Source organism: Dendropsophus ebraccatus, chromosome 8 (assembly GCF_027789765.1).
Source record: "Dendropsophus ebraccatus isolate aDenEbr1 chromosome 8, aDenEbr1.pat, whole genome shotgun sequence".
Lineage (NCBI taxonomy): Eukaryota > Metazoa > Chordata > Amphibia > Anura > Hylidae > Dendropsophus > Dendropsophus ebraccatus.
The window spans coordinates 92,971,902-92,989,578 of NC_091461.1; the positions used below are offsets into that span (position 1 = coordinate 92,971,902).

The 17,677-nt window shown below is 44.1% G+C and overlaps 2 protein-coding genes across 6 annotated transcripts in view; one reads left to right on the plus strand and one right to left on the minus strand.

Moving 5' to 3' along the window:
* Nucleotides 1–17,677, plus strand: part of LOC138799607 (oocyte zinc finger protein XlCOF8.4-like) — a 72,106-nt gene that overhangs the window by 42,485 nt on the left and 11,944 nt on the right. The window lies entirely within an intron of this gene.
* LOC138799581 (oocyte zinc finger protein XlCOF7.1-like) lies at nucleotides 6,928–16,647 on the minus strand. Of its 2 annotated transcripts, none has more exons than XM_069980971.1 (6): nucleotides 16,592–16,647; nucleotides 15,533–15,688; nucleotides 13,075–13,195; nucleotides 11,431–11,595; nucleotides 11,242–11,365; nucleotides 6,928–8,413 (listed from the first exon to the last, which is right to left on the minus strand). In XM_069980971.1, the coding sequence occupies exons 3-6, from the start codon at nucleotides 13,174–13,176 to the stop codon at nucleotides 6,978–6,980; spliced, it is 1,827 nt and encodes a 608-aa protein (XP_069837072.1). In that variant the 5' UTR covers nucleotides 13,177–13,195; nucleotides 15,533–15,688; nucleotides 16,592–16,647; the 3' UTR covers nucleotides 6,928–6,977. The 2 variants fall into 2 exon arrangements, with proteins under 2 accessions (XP_069837072.1, XP_069837073.1); XM_069980972.1 differs by lacking the exon at nucleotides 16,592–16,647 and adding an exon at nucleotides 16,482–16,578.

Sequence of the window (17,677 nt, forward strand, 5' to 3'; positions counted from 1 at the left end):
AACACACATTACAAAGTTATACAACTTTGTAATGTGTGTTATTTAAGTGAATGGCCCCCTTCCCCGTGTTCCCCCCACCCCAGAAGTGTGGTGCAGTATACTTACTCAATTGCTGTCAACCCGGCCACCATCTTGGGTTAATGACGTCATCTTTGGGAGGCCAGATGGACCGCTCCAGCCGTCCCTCATTCCGGCCGCCTTCTGCCGTGTCATCAGATGCTCAGCCACTGATTGGCTGAGCAGGACGTCCAGACGCCGGGAACCCCTGAAGCAAGCCAGTAAACACCACTTCACTAGTGGGCAGGGAGCTGGTCTTCTCTCTTCTGGCCTCTGGCCTGAGCGCGGGGAGAGGTCCTCCAGCGGACACGATGACGTCACATCATTGCGCCTCCTGGAGAGAGAGATCACAGACCTGGCATTCGGGCGTTGTGTGGTAAAGCAGTGTTATGTGTGTGTGGGGGGGGCTTTCTTGTGACCGCTATAGCTACGCCACTGGGCTTAGCCCCAAATTTAGGAATTCTCCAATGCACCTATAATATGCAATAAAAGAGCTCTGAATTCTCAAAATAAGCTAGTTTGTGCAGATATTGGAAGTGACAAAAGAGTCTCTTGACCAGGGGCGGATTAAGGGTACCCTGAACCTTGGGCTTTTTAGAAATTGTAGGTCCCTGTTAACCACACTTCCTCTTTCTTCTAGAAGCAACACCACTGTTGTCACCAGTTCAAGTGTGGTTTGCAATTAAGCTCCATTCACTTCAATGGAAATGAGTTGCAAAACCTGCACCCAAACTGGAGATAAGAGTCCTACTATCTCTGGAAGAAAGCAGCCATATTTTTCTAACACTGGATAACCCCTTAAACATGGTTCTCATAAAAGGTCCTTCTTGTGCTCTCACAGTTTGTAAAGTACAGATGCCCAGGTCCTCTAACACTGTGCTCTGGATAAGAGTTGAAGGGTTTGTCTGGGGACTTATTTTATATGCTATGGCAGGGCTACAATAATAAAGGTGTAATCATTTGCTTTCTCTCCCAATGTTCTGATGGAGCTCAGACTAATCAGTGGTCACAGACATGTCCTAACTCTTGACCAGACTGGCTGAGCTGGCAATCCTTGTGCTGACTCTGACCTCTTACCGTGAACTCAAGAACATTTAGTATGGAGTGGCATGTATTACCTGCACACTGTCACCCCATTTATTCTCTCTTTTTTTTTTTTAATTCTCAATTTTATTCATTTTTCAACTTTTATAAAAAACGACAATACAATTAATACCCATAGGGTGTAAAGGCACATGTGTAGAAATTCACAAGAATAAATTGCCACATAGAACTACAGCAAAAATAAAAACATAACTGATGCGTTCCACAGCTCCCAAATATTCGGATTGGCATGCATAAAGAAAGGCAGGGAGTGAGCTAACGCTTAATCTAGAACCGAAGGAGAAAGAAGAGAAGGTAAGAAGGAAAGCATAGAAAGAGCGGGATAAAAAGAGAGGGGGGGAAGGGGCACAGATAGCACCTCACTGAGCCAGAAGAGACTTGTATTCATCTGTTTCGGTGAATTGGTCCCAATAAAACCAAGTCCGGAAGAAACGAGAGGCACGGCCGTACAGCTGTGCAGTGAGATCTTCCATGCATTTAATATCCTCCTATTTTCCGGATCCACATACAGTAGAGATGCTAGGGGGACCAGGTTGACCCCAGAGAGCTCGGGCAGCGTTAACCAGGTGTCGGAGGACAGAGTGATGGTAACTGTTAAGAGGAATGTCTGACACATGTAGGAGAACGAAACAGAAACCTCCAACTCCAAACTACACGGATTGTGGGGCGCAGGTCCAACTTGAGATCAAGGCACAGTAGGGAATAAAATGGTTTTATTGTGGAGACTCAACGCGTTTCGGAACCGCATCGGTTCCTTTCTCAAGAGTCATAATACTATACAGACAGAAAAAACAGCACTATATAACACAAAACAGAGGGCAGATGACGTCAGAAGGGAGGGACTCGGAACCTCCCACTCCAATCAACATAGACACCTGTAACAACAATGGTAAGAAACATACAACCATAAACTACATTTCCTTAAAATACAACAGTATATATAAAAAAAAAGAGTATATAAAGAAATATATAAAAAATAAATAAATATATATATATATATATATATAAAAAAATTTCTATGAAAATTAAAATTATACCTTCGTATTTTCTAATGTCTCATATAAGCCGTCCGGTGATAAAGAGCAAAGTTTAAAAATCCAATATGATTCCCTATTAATAAGTTGCTTGTATCTATCAGGAACATTCTCTCCTATTTGTTCCAAAATAGTGAGTCTCAAACTGCTAGGGTCAGAATTATGTTTAAGAAAATAGTGTCGAGAGACGCTGTGCAATAAAAACGAATTCTTAATGTTAGCTCGATGCTTATTCATGCGGCACCGCACCGTCTGTACGGTACGTCCCACATACTGCAAATGACATGGACATTCCAAGAGATAAATAACATATTGTGATGAACAGGAGTACATATCCCGGACATAAAATATCTCATTAGTAACTATCTCATTAGTATTAGTATGTTTTATGTCCAGGATATGTACTCCTGTTCATCACAATATGTTATTTATCTCTTGGAATGTCCATGTCATTTGCAGTATGTGGGACGTACCGTACAGACGGTGCGGTGCCGCATGAATAAGCATCGAGCTAACATTAAGAATTCGTTTTTATTGCACAGCATCTCTCGACACTATTTTCTTAAACATAATTCTGACCCTAGCAGTTTGAGACTCACTATTTTGGAACAAATAGGAGAGAATGTTCCTGATAGATACAAGCAACTTATTAATAGGGAATCGTATTGGATTTTTAAACTTTGCTCTTTATCACCGGACGGCTTAAATGAGACATTAGAAAATACGAAGGTATAATTTTAATTTTCATAGAAATTTTTATATATATATATATATATATATATATATATATATATATATATATTTTTTTTATATATATATATTTCTTTATATACTCTTTTTTATATATACTGTTGTATTTTAAGGAAATGTAGCTTATGGTTGTATGTTTCTTACCATTGTTGTTACAGGTGTCTATGTTGATTGGAGTGGGAGGTTCCGAGTCCCTCCCTTCTGACGTCATCTGCCCTCTGTTTTGTGTTATATAGTGCTGTTTTTTCTGTCTGTATAGTATTATGGCTCTTGAGAAAGGAACCGGTGCGGTTCCGAAACACTTCGAGTCTCCACAATAAAACCATTTTATTCCCTACTGTGCCTCGATCTCAAGTTGGACCTGCACCCACAATCCGTGTAGTTTGGAGTTGGAGGTTTCTGTTTCGTTGTTTCCGTGTGGATATCGGGAGTGGCTGCGGTCCTTGATTTACATGCTTAAGAGTGTTGTGCCTCTCCATTTGCACAACCATACCAGGTGAGGGTTGCTATGCACCCCTAACCCCTTTGCACCTTGTCCTTCTGATCCTCGCTATGGAGCGCTGTCGCCCTTTGTTTTGTCTACATGTAGGAGAAAGAATGTTGGAGAGAAAGGGAGCTGATGGTCGGACAAGGTTGAGGAAACAGGCCACACTTCTTTCCAGAAGGAGACCAGTTTAGGACAACTCAAGAATGTATGTAAAAGGGAACCTTCTCCATCACAATTTCTCCAGCAATGTGGAGACACCTCAGGGAAGATCCGATAGAAATGGGTGGGAACCCGATACCAACGGGAGAGTTTATATCCCGCATCTTGAAGACGGGAGGAAATCGAGGAGGAATGTGTGCAGGAAAACACACTTTTTACCTGTGTCGCAGAAAAGGTGGTGTTCAAGTCCTCCTCCCATGCAGTGAGGAAAGTAGGAGGCGGTTGTTCCGGTGGGGAGCTCAACATATTATAAAGGGAGAGAGAATGACGAAGAGGGCCAGAGCGAAGACAAGGGATTGGAACTAAGTAGGCGTATGAGCGAAGCAGGAAGGGGTAGGGAGGGAAAGAAGAAAATGATGGAGCTGCAATGACCTCCAGAACCCTAAGGGGGATGGGTCTGAAAGGTCTTTGAGGTCAGAAAGAGCTAGCCATACAGTGCCCTTGAGAAAGGAGGTGGCGCGAAAATTACCAGCACGTAACCAGGTACGGAAAACCGGGTCCTCAGTGTCTGCTGGGAAATAAGGAATAGAGAAGGGTGTGGAGCTAGAAAGCCTGAGGAGAGGTGTTTGTGGCAAACCTTCAATGTCGGGGCAATTGTAGGACGAAGCGGGCTGAGGCCGCTATCCACAGGGCCGCCAGTAAAGAAAGAGGTGAGAGTGTCATTTCCAGGCCAACCCGCAACTTTGTGGAAGCATGGCAATGCCAGTATAGCACCCTGGACAGATGGGTAGCAACATAGTAATTGTAGAGGTTAGGATAGCCTAGGCCTCCCAACGATTTGGAATGACATAAGACAGATTTTGCTAACCAAGATTGTTTATGCGCCCATATAAATTTGGTAAGAAGTGAGGAGAGTTGTCTGAAGTAGGACAAGGGCACAGTCACCAGGAGGGCTTGGAAAAGGTATAGCAAACAAGGTAAAATATTCATTTTGATAATAGAGCAGCCTCCAAACCAGGTGAAAGTGCCCTTGTGCCATCTGAGCAAATCCGTCTCGATGCGTTTGTCTTAAATATGTCCAAAGTGGAGGAAGTGAGTTGGACTCCTAGGTACATCAAGGAGGTGTGCGACCAGTGGAAGGGGAAAGAGACCTCCAAGGAGGTGACTCCCGGGGAAGGAAGAGAGAGATTGGGTTCCTCGGATTTTTTGCAAGTTAATCTTATAATTAGGGAGACAGAAGGCTGGGAGAGAAAAAATAGGAGATCGTCCGCATACGCCGCTACTTTTTGATCTACAGACCCTACTCTGACCCCAGAAATATCTGTATTTTTCCTCACGTGTCTGTGGCAGGGCTCAAGGGTTCAGATAAAGATGAGGGGGGAAAGGGGGCAGCCCTGATGCGTGCCATTAGATATGGGGAATGACGCGGAGAGAAGGCCATACCTAAGCTGTCCGTGGATAATAGTATAGTTGGAAGGGCAGTGGAACGAACATAGTGAGCACTATTAATGGCCGTGGTAGTATTGTTACGGGCCTCACGCATGGGCATGAAACCCACCTGATCAGGGTGTATGATAGATTGGATGAGAGGGGTGAGATGGGCGGCCAGAATTTTAGAAAAGAATTTAAGATCCAGATTCTAAAGGGATATAGGGCGGTATTTTTGGCAGTGAGAAGGATCATTGCCATCCTTAGGGATGTAAAATTTATGGGCCTCTCACACAACTAGAGGAGAAGAGTCTGGAGTAATATTAGTGGCAAAATAGTGGGCCAGATCCGAACGAATTTCGGTAAGTACCATGGGATCTCTCAGCAGGGTCTCATTCTGGCGCCAACGCCAAGACCTACTGTAGGTTGAGGAGGGGCAAAAGTCAGAGAAAGGGAAAATCAGCTCGTGATCTGAGTAAGAGATGGGATCAATGGAAGCAGTGATCACATAGTCCAAATGCGCATGAGAAAGAAAAAGGGAGTGAATACGTGAATATAGGTTGTGGGGGTGGGAGAAGAAGGTGTAATCTCTGTCTCGGGGGTGGAGGAGTCTCCAAGCATCCATCAGCTGATAGGAATGTAGGGTTTGCTTGGCTTGTCGCAGTGAAGAAAAAGAAAGAGCGCCCCATTTATTCTTTATCGGGGCCACAGAAACAACTTAGTACAGTGTTTGGCTGTTTCTGGCAACTATCGAAATGACTGCTGGGTGGTTGTGTCTCAGTTTTTGTGCATTTTGGTTTAATTAGCTTTCTTTAATCTAAATTGATTCTTGCCACAAATGAATTATGTTTTATATTTTGAAATGTCACACTCCTTAATATTCAGCGGATTTCAGGCTGTGAGTTTGCCGTGGCGTGCACTGATTGGCTGAGAGGGAACGACGGGAGCCTCACATGCAGCCGTGGTGCCGAGCAGGTAATGTATGCTTAAGGGGGCCGGGTTATATACTGGCAGCAAAATGAAAATTCCACTGCGTGTATATAACCCCATTCATTTTCACACCACATGGATTTGCAGCGGATTTCACGCTGCGAGTTTGCATCGCTGTGAATCCGGTACGTGTAAAGGTACCTTAATACAGATCAACTAAACTGTACAAAAAATATTTTATTAAAATATTCAGACAATGTTGTGACACAACAAATTATAAATATTGCAGTTATGTACAAATGAGCCAAAGTCCTGCACCAACAATGACATAAAAATAGTGTAGAAGACATGCATAAGATTTTTCAATTTCCGATAGAATGTCTTCTTATAGGAAGCTCAACCCAACCTGCAAGCTGCTTCTTCCCTAACATTAGCAAATACTATTAGGTATGCTCACATGGGACTGAAATGCTGCAGATGTGACATCACCCAATAAAGTTATTTGGGAAAATTTGCACCAAATCTGCAGCATTTAGGTCTTGTGTGAACATAGCCTTAAAATTTAATCTTCCATCTAGTTAAAGAAGTCCGGCAAATTTTATTTATTTTTTTAAGTATTGTATTGCCCCCCAAAAGTTATACAAATCACCAATATACACTTGTTACGGGAAAAACTTATAAAGTGCTTTTGTCCTTGCACTTACTACTGCATCAAGGCTTCACTTCCTGGATAAAATGGTAATGGATGATGGCAGGGGGACACTAAGGGACACAAGGCACTGGAGGGACACTAAGCATCCCCCTGCTATCATCCTTTCCAGCAGCCACAGCCCACACAGCTCTGGGAGTCGGGTCGTGACATCACTATTTTATCCAGGAAGTGAAGCCTTGATGCAGTAGTAAGTGCAGGGAAAAAAGCATTTTATAAGCATTTCCCGTAATAAGTGCATATTGGTGATTTGTACAACTTTTGGGGGGCAATACAATACTTTAATAAACATTTTTGCAGGACTTCTCCTTTAAAGGACTTATACTACCACACGGTACATGGAAAAGGCATTTTTTCTGTATCCTCTTTTATATATTTTTTCTCCCGAATGGATCTTTTGATGTTTCATAAGACCTAACTTTCGTGTGAAGCATTTCCCACAGTCCGGGCATGAAAATGGCTTTTCCCCTGTATGAATCCTCTGGTGTCTCACCAGGTTGGCACGTCTTGTGAAGCTCTCGCCACATTCTGAACAAGGAAATGGTGTCTCTCCCATGTGAATACGTTGATGAGTGATGAGATCGGCCTTGGTCCGAAAGCTTTTTCCACATTCAAAGCAGAAATGGAGTTTACCAGCTCCGTGGATCTTACAGTGGGTGATGTAGACTGAGCGTTGGGTGAAGCTCTGTCCACAATCAGGGCAAGTAAATGTTCTTTCTCCAGTGTGTACCTGCATGTGTTCTGTCAGACTTAGACTGCGTTTAAATGCTTTTCCACATTCAGGACAATTATATTGTTTGCAGTCTGTGTGAACTAGTTGGTGTGACTTGAGAAGTGCTTTGTTTCGGATATACTTGCCATTCTGAGAGATAAAGGAAGCCTTCTCCACAATATGAGTCTTCTGGTGGATCTCCAAACTTGTCTGATGGTTAAAGCATTTCCCGCAATGAGAGCAGATAAACACGTTTTCTTCTTCTGGCACTATATTATAGCTCCCGAGGGATCCATTATCCTCAAAATAACTTCCCCATTCGGGGTAAGGACATGGTTTCATTCTCCTATTGATTTTGTTACTGTCAAGATGTTTTTTGCTTGTAAAGGTCTTCTTACAATCAACGTTTCCTTTCTCATAGTCTTCATACACAAGGTTGGATGTTCTTGGTATTCCAGCTACTGTCGCCACTTCCCTGACATCAGTCCCTGACTTACAGCTGGAACATTTACGACATCTATAGGGCTGTAATCTCTCAAAATAGGCGTCATCTGACTCAACAGTAAAGCGATCGCCACAATCACTACAGATCATTATAGTCAGTTTAGTTCCATTGGCATGCGTGTTGCCGTCTTCTGTTATATATAAGTACTCATAGTCTTCCTGTTCTGCTGGAGGAAACACACACGAGTCTTCATAATGGCTATCTTCAGTAGAGACTGACTCCTCTTCCATTGGAGGAGAATATTTTGACGCCAGAGGTTGAGAAGTTAGATCTGTCTCTGAACTTATCAGATGTTTTTCATTGTCCATGGTTGATTCTTCCTTCACAAGGACAGATTCATATTTTATTCGTTGAGGAAAAGTTTCAGCCATAAGATTGGTTGTAGTTCCTTTAACATGACTTAGCAAGTCTAGTGCCATGTTATCACCGGGTCTGCATGTATTTTGGTTATTTGGAATGATACTATGGTTTTGTCCAGGAAAATTGCCATTACTTTTTTTACTATCCTCGCTGTCCGCAATGTGTGGCTGAGATTTGTCTGTTGGAGATAGAAATATTAAAGCGAGTTTAAGTAAGAAATCCTCTCGTCTTCCTACTATGTAATAACATTTAAAGGGGTATTCCCATCTATAATAATACTAATAATAATAATACTAATATAGTTATTCTTCTAGGGCTCGCCAAGTTATATGAGAGGGGGAGAGAGAGAGTGAGAGAGAGAGAAATCCACAAAATGGGTACCGGCACTCCAATGTAAAGGTGAAATTAGTGGTTTATTGTCAGCTCACAGGAACAAAAGGATAGCAATGTTTCAACGCCACAATAAGCGCCGTTTTCAAGCTATGAACACACCCCTGCATGCAGGGTCTTTATACACACGTGCATAATTACAATTCATTAGTGCATGATTACAATCATCATAAAAAGTGTTAATTCACCACAGCGGAGCGGATCTGTGCTAATTGGAGGCGTTATGTCTCTTCCCTTTGTACAGTGTTCAGATTGTTCGTTATGTGTGCGTTTATGCTGTGAGCTCTGTTGGTCATATACAGGGTAGCTGGGGTACCTCGCCAGGTCCCAGGGACTACATTTCTACTTCATTTGTTATCATCTTATTTTTGTATGATTTTTATGATTTATTTGTTATTTTATAAGTTGTTATCATTCCCGTCATATCGCGATGTTGCTTCACCTCCTGCACATGCGCATTGCCCACTGACACGCATAGTATTGCGTCCATTACGGCGTGGGTTCCACCTACACATGTCATCTATGCCACAGGGTGCTTTGTTTACCGGCGGTCCATTGGCTGGTGAGTCGCCTCCATCACGTGTTCCAAGTACGATTTTGAATCAATGTAATTATATCATTATGTTGTTTTACTTTGTATATACACTTTGACTTGTTTACTTACACTGCTTTATCCACATTTTCACGATTGGGATGATTCCCCCTAAGCAGTATTACTTTTTATCACTGGTTTTCTACGAATATTCTGTATTTTTCTACACTTTTTATGATGATTGTAATCATGCACTAATGAATTGTAATTATGCACGTGTGTATAAAGACCCTGCATGCAGGGGTGTGTTCATAGCTTGAAAACAGCGCTTATTGTGGCGTAGAAACGTTGCTATCCTTTTGTTCCTGTGAGCTGTCATTAAACCACTGATTTCACCTTTACATTGGAGTGCCGGTACCCATTTTTTTGGATCTCTATATTGTGCACTAATCTCCTACGTGCTGGGGTGGCACCCACTCTCCTACTCTTCCGAGTGCTGTGGACTTTTTGTTTTATATATATATATATATATATATATATATATTCATTCTCTCCCACACACCTAGACAGTTATCTGTCAACATGGGAAAACAGCGGCATATCAGGAGATGGAGGCAAGTTTGTTAAATCAACGCATTTGTAAAAGTTTTTAAAGCGTAACTATAATTTCAGTAGCCAAAAAATGAAATTCCTCAAATAAAAAGCCCACGTGTTACCCTTTAAAAAGAGCCCTAAACTGTATTGATAGCGTGTACGTTCGCTGAGATATCACCAGCTATTTGGCTCAGAAGAATAAATTAATTTTTCTTCTGGCTGAGACCAAGTGGGCGTGGCCTATCCCTCACCTCCCTGGCTGTGTCCCTCCATTCACTGAGCAGCACCTTAGCAGATGTATCACACATAGCAGGATCAGATAGAGCCCCAGCACAGAGTATCACACAGTAAGATTAGATACAGAGCCCCAGCAGATGGTATCACACACAGAGGGATTAGATACAGTCATCTGCTCTCATAACACTGTAGGATAATGTCAGCCATGGAGGTGGGGTCACCTGCTGCAGACATCTGATAGTGACTGTTATATGTACTATGGAAGGACTACAGCTGTGTTGTGCTGGGACTTGTAGTCCTTCCCTCAGTGACTCACCCACTCTCCCTCATGCAGTACATTGGAGTCATGGTGGCATGTCCCCCCTGGGTGAAGCTCTGCAAACACTTGTCCCTTCATCCAGCTCTTCCCCTGCGCTGCTCCTCACACACAACACCCTCAGTTCTGCTCAGTCACCTCTGTGAGGGGAGGGGGGAGAACGTGCTGCTAGGAGGTGGGGAGGAGGGTTTGTTTATGTGTGTGTCAGGGCTGTTATCTGATCCTCCTGTCAGAGTCCGTGCACTCAGGACGGATCTGCAGGGAGGGGGCGTGTCCAGCAGGAGTGCAGAAATAAGTCAGAGCCAGAGAGGACTGTAAGGGGATAATCAGCCTTATGTATTTAAAAAACTGTTCATTTTAGGTTATTAATGTATATTGCAAAAATTCTTACCATGACCTAAGCTAACTAAAACTGAATGGTCAAAATATTTTATAGTTACGCTTTAACTTGAGTCCTAAAAGTTTAACTGTGCTGGTTGAGATGTTCAGGATATGCTGCAGATTTGATGCTGTGTTCAGTCATTTACTTATCTGCAGAAGATTCTGTACATGTGAATGAAATATTAAAGTATTAAAGGGGAACTCTGACCGAAGGTTAAAAATCCTGGGGGGGGGAGATAGAATAGAATTTTACTTACCCATCCTTATGCCCAGGATTTTTCACTTTTGGGCAGAGTTCTCCTTTACGAAAAAAGAGTATACCAAATACCAGCATGGGGCCCGACAGGAAAAAAAAAACACTTGCTTTATGTACAAAAGAGTAAGTAACCATTGAAGCCTGCATCTTGCCAATGTCACTTTCACTGCCCATAACTGATGTTTGTGCTAATACTCTGCAGTTCTTCTGTATACAGAGCTCTCAGCATGTATTTGGATGGCTATAACAGGTGTAAAATTTTCATCAAATGCTGATATATTATCTCCTACAATCACTTACCAGCTTCTACCAATGCCTCTGGATTCTCCTTTATAATGTCCATGTAGCATTTCTTGTGTTCTTCCACATACTGCCATTCCTCCATGGTAAAACAGACAATGATGTCCTCATATCGTAATGGAACCTAGAACACAATGATACAGTCATCATCCAGACACCTCCTCCCTTTAGTGTAACAGCAGCGCTCACCTCTCCAGTCAGCAGCTCAATGATCTTGTTGGTGAGATCCAGGATCTTCTCATCCTTCTGAGGAGGCTCAGTGATGTGGCTCTTGGCTTGGCTTAATTTCCCTCGAACAGGAAGATCACTACGGTCTTTGACATCATCGCAAGAGTTTCCAGCAGGAACATAATCCTACAAAACAGAACACTCCAAACTAAGCAATCCATACATACAGACACTAAGTTCCAGAATATCTCATCGGCTTCTTCCCTGCCCTACCTGTAGAGAGGCTGTAATTTACTTTCCTTTTCTGACATGCTGCCTTGTGCTTGTTTAGTAAATTATCTCTCTGCCATCCTCAATCTTTGAGAATAGAACAACTTTTTGTTGGTTTTCATCTCTTAAACCATGCAGCATTGTGCTATCCTAGTTTTCCGCTTTGCCATTAAGACATTCATTTAGGGTTTCCTTGTGGGTTTTAGCGTTTCCTTGCCTTAACAAACGTCTGTGAAAGAACTGGTCGTAAAGAGGTCACTGATACCAATGTGGTACTCTAATAGGATTGTGCCACAGCCAACAAGTAAGTTCAATAACCCCTATGTCCACTATGATGTCCAGGGACGTCATAATGGTATTAAGGGAGTATAGAGACGGCTCAAAATTTGAGCCCTCTATGTATAGTGGCGACCCCCCCGCTTGATATCAGCAGCCGGGGACCACGGCTATCGGCACAGCGACTAATTGACCATTTAAATGGCGTTAAGAACACATGCCCAGTGGTGTAGTGGCTGGATCGCCCCCTTTCCCCTTCAAAGCAGAGATTGCGGGACTGTGTATCCAAGGGGGCATCATGGTATGGGTTTCTATGGCTGAGTAGCTGCATGCAAGCCTTATATTAAGCACCCAAAGAAGTGATGTAAAGTGTGCTGCCAACGGACCTGTTCTGTGGAGTGACAAATCACACTTCTCTATCTGGCATTTTGATAGAGGAGTCTGGTTTTGGTGGATGTCCAATAACATTACCTACCTGACTGCATTGTGGTAACTGTAATGTTTTGTTCAGGATCATGGGGGTCGAGGCACCCAGACCCTGATCAATCAAATACTTTAATTTGTGATAAGTTTTTTGCAACTGACAGGGCCACTTTAAAAAAGAACTATCAGCACGTTAGACGAGTCTAACCTGTTGATATGTCCCTACTACACAGCAGACGCAGAGGAGGAAGCCATGTCTCTTACCTTCCTTCTTGGTGCTATTCCGATGCAGTTAGTAGGTTGCGCCATGGACTGGTAGGAACTAAGAGCACTGGGGGGGGGGGGGGGGGGGGGGGCGAATAGCCAACCCCTCTCTAATTATAATCCATGGAGTGGGCAAGCTGGACCAGCTCTATGGAGGCGGACAGTGCTCCAGTGCTCCTAAATGTCTTACTGAACTGTGGAGCAAACTACTAATTGCACCAGAACGGCGCTGAGGCGGAAGGTGAAAGACATACCTTCATCCTCAGTGTCTCCTGTGCAGTAGGGACATATCAGCAGGTTGGATTGGTCTAAACTGCTGATAGTTCCCCTTTAAATATTTAGGGCCCTGTCTCCTTTATTCTGTAATCTTGTACATGGATGTATTTGTAGATCATGATTATCATTTCAGCAGGAATCTTCCCATAACCTCACCTCTCCAGTCAGCAGGTAGATGATCTCCAAGGTGAGCTTGAGTATTCGCTCAGACATATGTCTTCTGTCCTTCTCCATCTTTAGAGATTTGGGTGTCCTCATCTCTTTCCTATGACTGAAACTGTTGAAAGAACAATAAATCAGCAGCATTGTTCCTGCCTTCAGTGATATACCTGCTTGTGTTACACATTGCCTGTGTCCCCCACCCTTCCACACAGTAATATAGTGAGAACACGCACCTTACATATCTCTAGTAGAATTAAAGGACAACTCCGGCCAAAACTTTTTTTCTTAATATGTTATTACTTATGGAAAGTTAGACAAATTCCTAAGGTACATTAATTATGGGAAATGCACATATACTGCTATTTCCATTCATTTAGTAGATCAGGCAGGGTTCAGAGTCTATAAAAAAACTGTGACGTCACAAATCAGTTGTAATTCCTATGGAGTGTCCAGCAGGGGGCGCATTATATGTAGAAGTCTATGGCACTGTATTTTTTATGGAAGTGTATGTAATGTAATGTAGTGTAATGTACACTATGCTTTATCGATTGAATACATTCATGGAATAATTTGGGGAGCAAGTGTCCTTGCACCCCAAAGTATTCCATAAATGTATTCAATCAATACATTGGGAGGGCACCAAGCAGGGAGGGAGAGAGGTGCAAGTGCATCCAACACCCCCTCCCCCCCCTGCTCGGTGCACTGTACTACTCCTCCCATCATGTGCTCATAGTATGAGCAGATGATCGGGGAGTAGTACCAGGGCCATTACCAACCCCCCCAGCCCCCACCGCCACATATGCACTGTACTACTCCTCCCATCATGTGCTCATAGTATGAGCAGATGATGGGGGAGTAGTACCAGGGCCATCCTTATCACCAGCACCCCCCGCTGCTATTGCCGCCACACAGCCATTCACATCCCCTGCCCGCCGACTGCCAAGCTCCCCGCCGCCCCCGTGTCTTGCCGACTCTTTCCCTGATGTCACCCCCGGCAGCTCGGGTGACATCAGGGAACAAGTCGGCAGGGCGCGGGGGCGGCGGTGAGCTCAGCAGTCGCCCGGCAGCAAATGTGAACGGCTGTGCAGCGGCGGCATCAGCAGAAAGAGTCGGCAAGACACGGGGGTGGCGGGGAGCTTGGCAATCGGCGGGCAGGGGATGTGAATGGCTGTGCGGCGGCGGCAATAGCAGCGGGGGGTGGTGGTGATGGGGATAGCCCTGGTACTACTCCCCCATCATCTGCTCATACTATGAGAAGATGATGGGAGGAGTAGTACAGTGCATATGTGTCCCACAGCACCGAGCATGGAGGGGGGAGGGAGGTAGTTAGATGCACAGGCACCTCTCTCCTTCCCTGCTTGTTGCCCTCCAAATGTATTGATTAAATACATTTATGGAAAACTTTTGGGAGCAACGACACTTGCTCCCCAAAGTATTCCATAAGTGTATTCAATCAATAAAGCATAGTGCAATTTACACTACATTACATTACATTACAAACACTTCCATAGACAATACAGTGTCATAGACTTCTACATATAGTGCGCCCCCTGCTGGACACTACATAGGAATTACAAGTGATTCGTGACATCACGGTTTTTTACAGAATCTGAACCCTGCCTGATCTACTAAATTAAGGGAAATAGCAGTATATGTGTATTTCCCCTAATTAATGTACTTTAGGAATTTGTGTAAGTAATAACATATTAAAAATACTTTTGGCCGGACTTCTCTTTTAAAGATTATGAAAGTGCTGACACTGTTAGATAGCTTATAGGACATGGAGACACATGGTACCTTTCCTGTATCTGTGATTCCAGAACATAGAGAACTATTTTATTTTCAAAGCTCCTGAGGTGCTGAGGACTGTAAGGCCTCCTTACTCCCCTTCCCATCCCTAACCCACCCTGCTTCCAAATCTCATTCCTGCTCTTTGCACAGGTGAGAGATTAGGAGGCAGAGCTCGGCGTCCAGCTGACAATGACGCAGTGGCAGGGATGGGAGGAGGAGCAAGGAGGCGTTTCAGCCCTTAGCCCTTCACAGTTTTAGAGAAGCCTCTTTGACACTTTGCACCAGAGAATAAAAGCAGAATTAAAAGTACAGGCAGCACACCTAGATATATTAAAGGTACCATGTGTCTCTTTGTCCTAACAGTGTCAGCAGTCTGAAACATAAATCACAACAGACAGATTCAAAGAAAAACTAAAAAATTTGCATGTGACCCAAACATCTCAAAAGTTTTGATCAGTTCCAGAGACCCTCACCATTATGTCTATGGAGCCAATCTTCTCCAATGGGTTTGATAGAACAATGAGTGAAGCGCACAATTTTGTGCTTCTCCCAGAGATCAGTGTGAGTCTCAGTGCCAGTGATTACATTTTTTTTTCACATGTAATAAGTTTTAAAATAACAGTCACACTTTAAGGCTGTACTGTGTGTGAATAGTACTGACCTGTCCTCACCACAGATGCCTCTCCTGGTGTATGTTATATAGAAGTTGGGGACAGACTCATGTCTGCAGGATCAGATGACTATCGAGCTTTGTTTGTAGTCTGTAACCAAGGACCAGCAACTCCGCAAACCTGGTGCACATAAGTCTGCATGGGAGCTGTATACACAAAACAACAGGCAGGTGTTTAGCATGAATATTTGCAATGTCTTAAAGTGACTGTACCACCAGACCCAGGCTGAAGCACTGGAGGCAGGCCGACCCACCCTAAGTGGGAAGAAACTCCAGCCCCTCCATAATGTGACTCCATTAGAATCAATGGAACATTATAATAGAGGGGCGGGGGTTTCCTCCCACTAAGGGTGGGTCGGCCGCCTCTAGTGCTTCAGCCGGGGCCTGGTGGTACAGTCACTTTAAAGGGAATGTACCATCAGGCATGGCTGAAGCATTGGAGGTGGGCTGACCCACCCCCAGTGGGCGGAAACTCCCGCCCCTCAATGATATGGCTCCATTGATTTTAATGGAGCCGTGTCATAGAGGGGCAGGGTTTTCCTCCCACTGGGGGTGGCTCTAGTGCTCCAGCCAGGCCTAATGTTACATTCACTTTAAAGAGAAAGTGACCTTTGACATACATTGCTAAATAGTCATAACATAGTGCACAGGGGTTCAGGCTCTGCCAATCTTGTGTTCGTTCACCTGGCACACGCAGGCCACACATTGACACTTGGCATTATGCCCCACTCCAGAGAGTGACAAGGGGACCCTCACACCCAATGACATATTACAAAAATACAGATATTTCCTAGAAAACCCCTTTAAGTGCTAGTTGAGAGAGGAAGTGACGTAGTGACTACACTGGTAAGTATACTAATTAGTCGGGATCACTGGGGTCGTGTCGGGACGAGTTCCGATCAGCACTTTATTAATGAGCAGGAATCCAGGTCTGACACACCGTGTAAGAGAGAGGAGGCCGACAGCCATGGAGGGTGATACACGGCATCACACAGGACACACTGTCACACATCACCATTGCCCGGCAGCATCACTGCCCACTCTCCTCACCCGTCTCCTGCCGCTGCGGCTCCTTAGCTGGAAGCCCCGCCCCCGATCACGTCACTGCCCGGAAGAGCTCCGCGCACGGCATTTTGGGATATGTAGTTCTATGGCGGCGCTGTGTGGTGTGAATGACTGAATCATGGTTCGGGCTGTATGGTAGTAGCTGTGATTGTCTACAGTTTCCTTTCACTAATATTCACAGTCTACCAAATGCTTCCACACAGTGATAGTAAGGTTATACATATGACTGTCTTTGGGAGCAGCTTCCACTACAGACTACAAGCTGAAATGATGTCTGTCAGTCATTTTAGAGTTTCCTTACTGATCGGGGTCAGGTGTGGGTCACATGTCAGGGCGGTGTGTCAGCTTCACCATCAGATCAGTCAGTTTATAATGTCAGGAGTCAGCGTCAGAGCTCAGTGTAATTTACACGAAACAATTATCGTTCGAAACTTAACGATAACGATCGTATTTGAGCGATAATCGGCTCGTGTAAACACAGCGAACGATCAAGCGACTAGCGAGAAATCGTTCATTGGGATCTTTCAACATGTTCTCAAATCGTCGTTGGTCGTTCGCTAAAAAAATCACAGATCGCTTTGTGTTAACAGTCTTTATGGCAGGGGCGGGGAACCATCGCCCCCCCCCCAGCTGTTACAAAACTACAACTCCCATCATGCCTGGACAGCCGAAGCGTTAGCTTCAGCTGTCCAGGCATTATGGGAGTTGTAGTTCTGCAACAGCTGGAGGGCCAAAGGTTCCCCGTCCCTGCTTTAAGGTATAATGATCGGGTGTCAGAGTCAGTTTTCAGAATCAGCAGTCAGTGTGAGGAGTCACAGTGGATGTGAGTGGAGATGAGGGAAGCCAAGACTTGATCCAACTTTTCCAGGCACCTGGGATGGAGCAACACGGACTAATGGTGCGTTTACACAGATAGATTTATCTGACAGATTTTTGAAGCCAAAAACAGGAACAGACTATAACAGAGAACAGGCTATAAAGGAAAGACTGAGATTTCTCCTCTTTTTAAATCCATTCCTGGCTTTGGCTTCCAAAATTGGTCAGATAAATCTCTCTGTGTAAACGCACCAT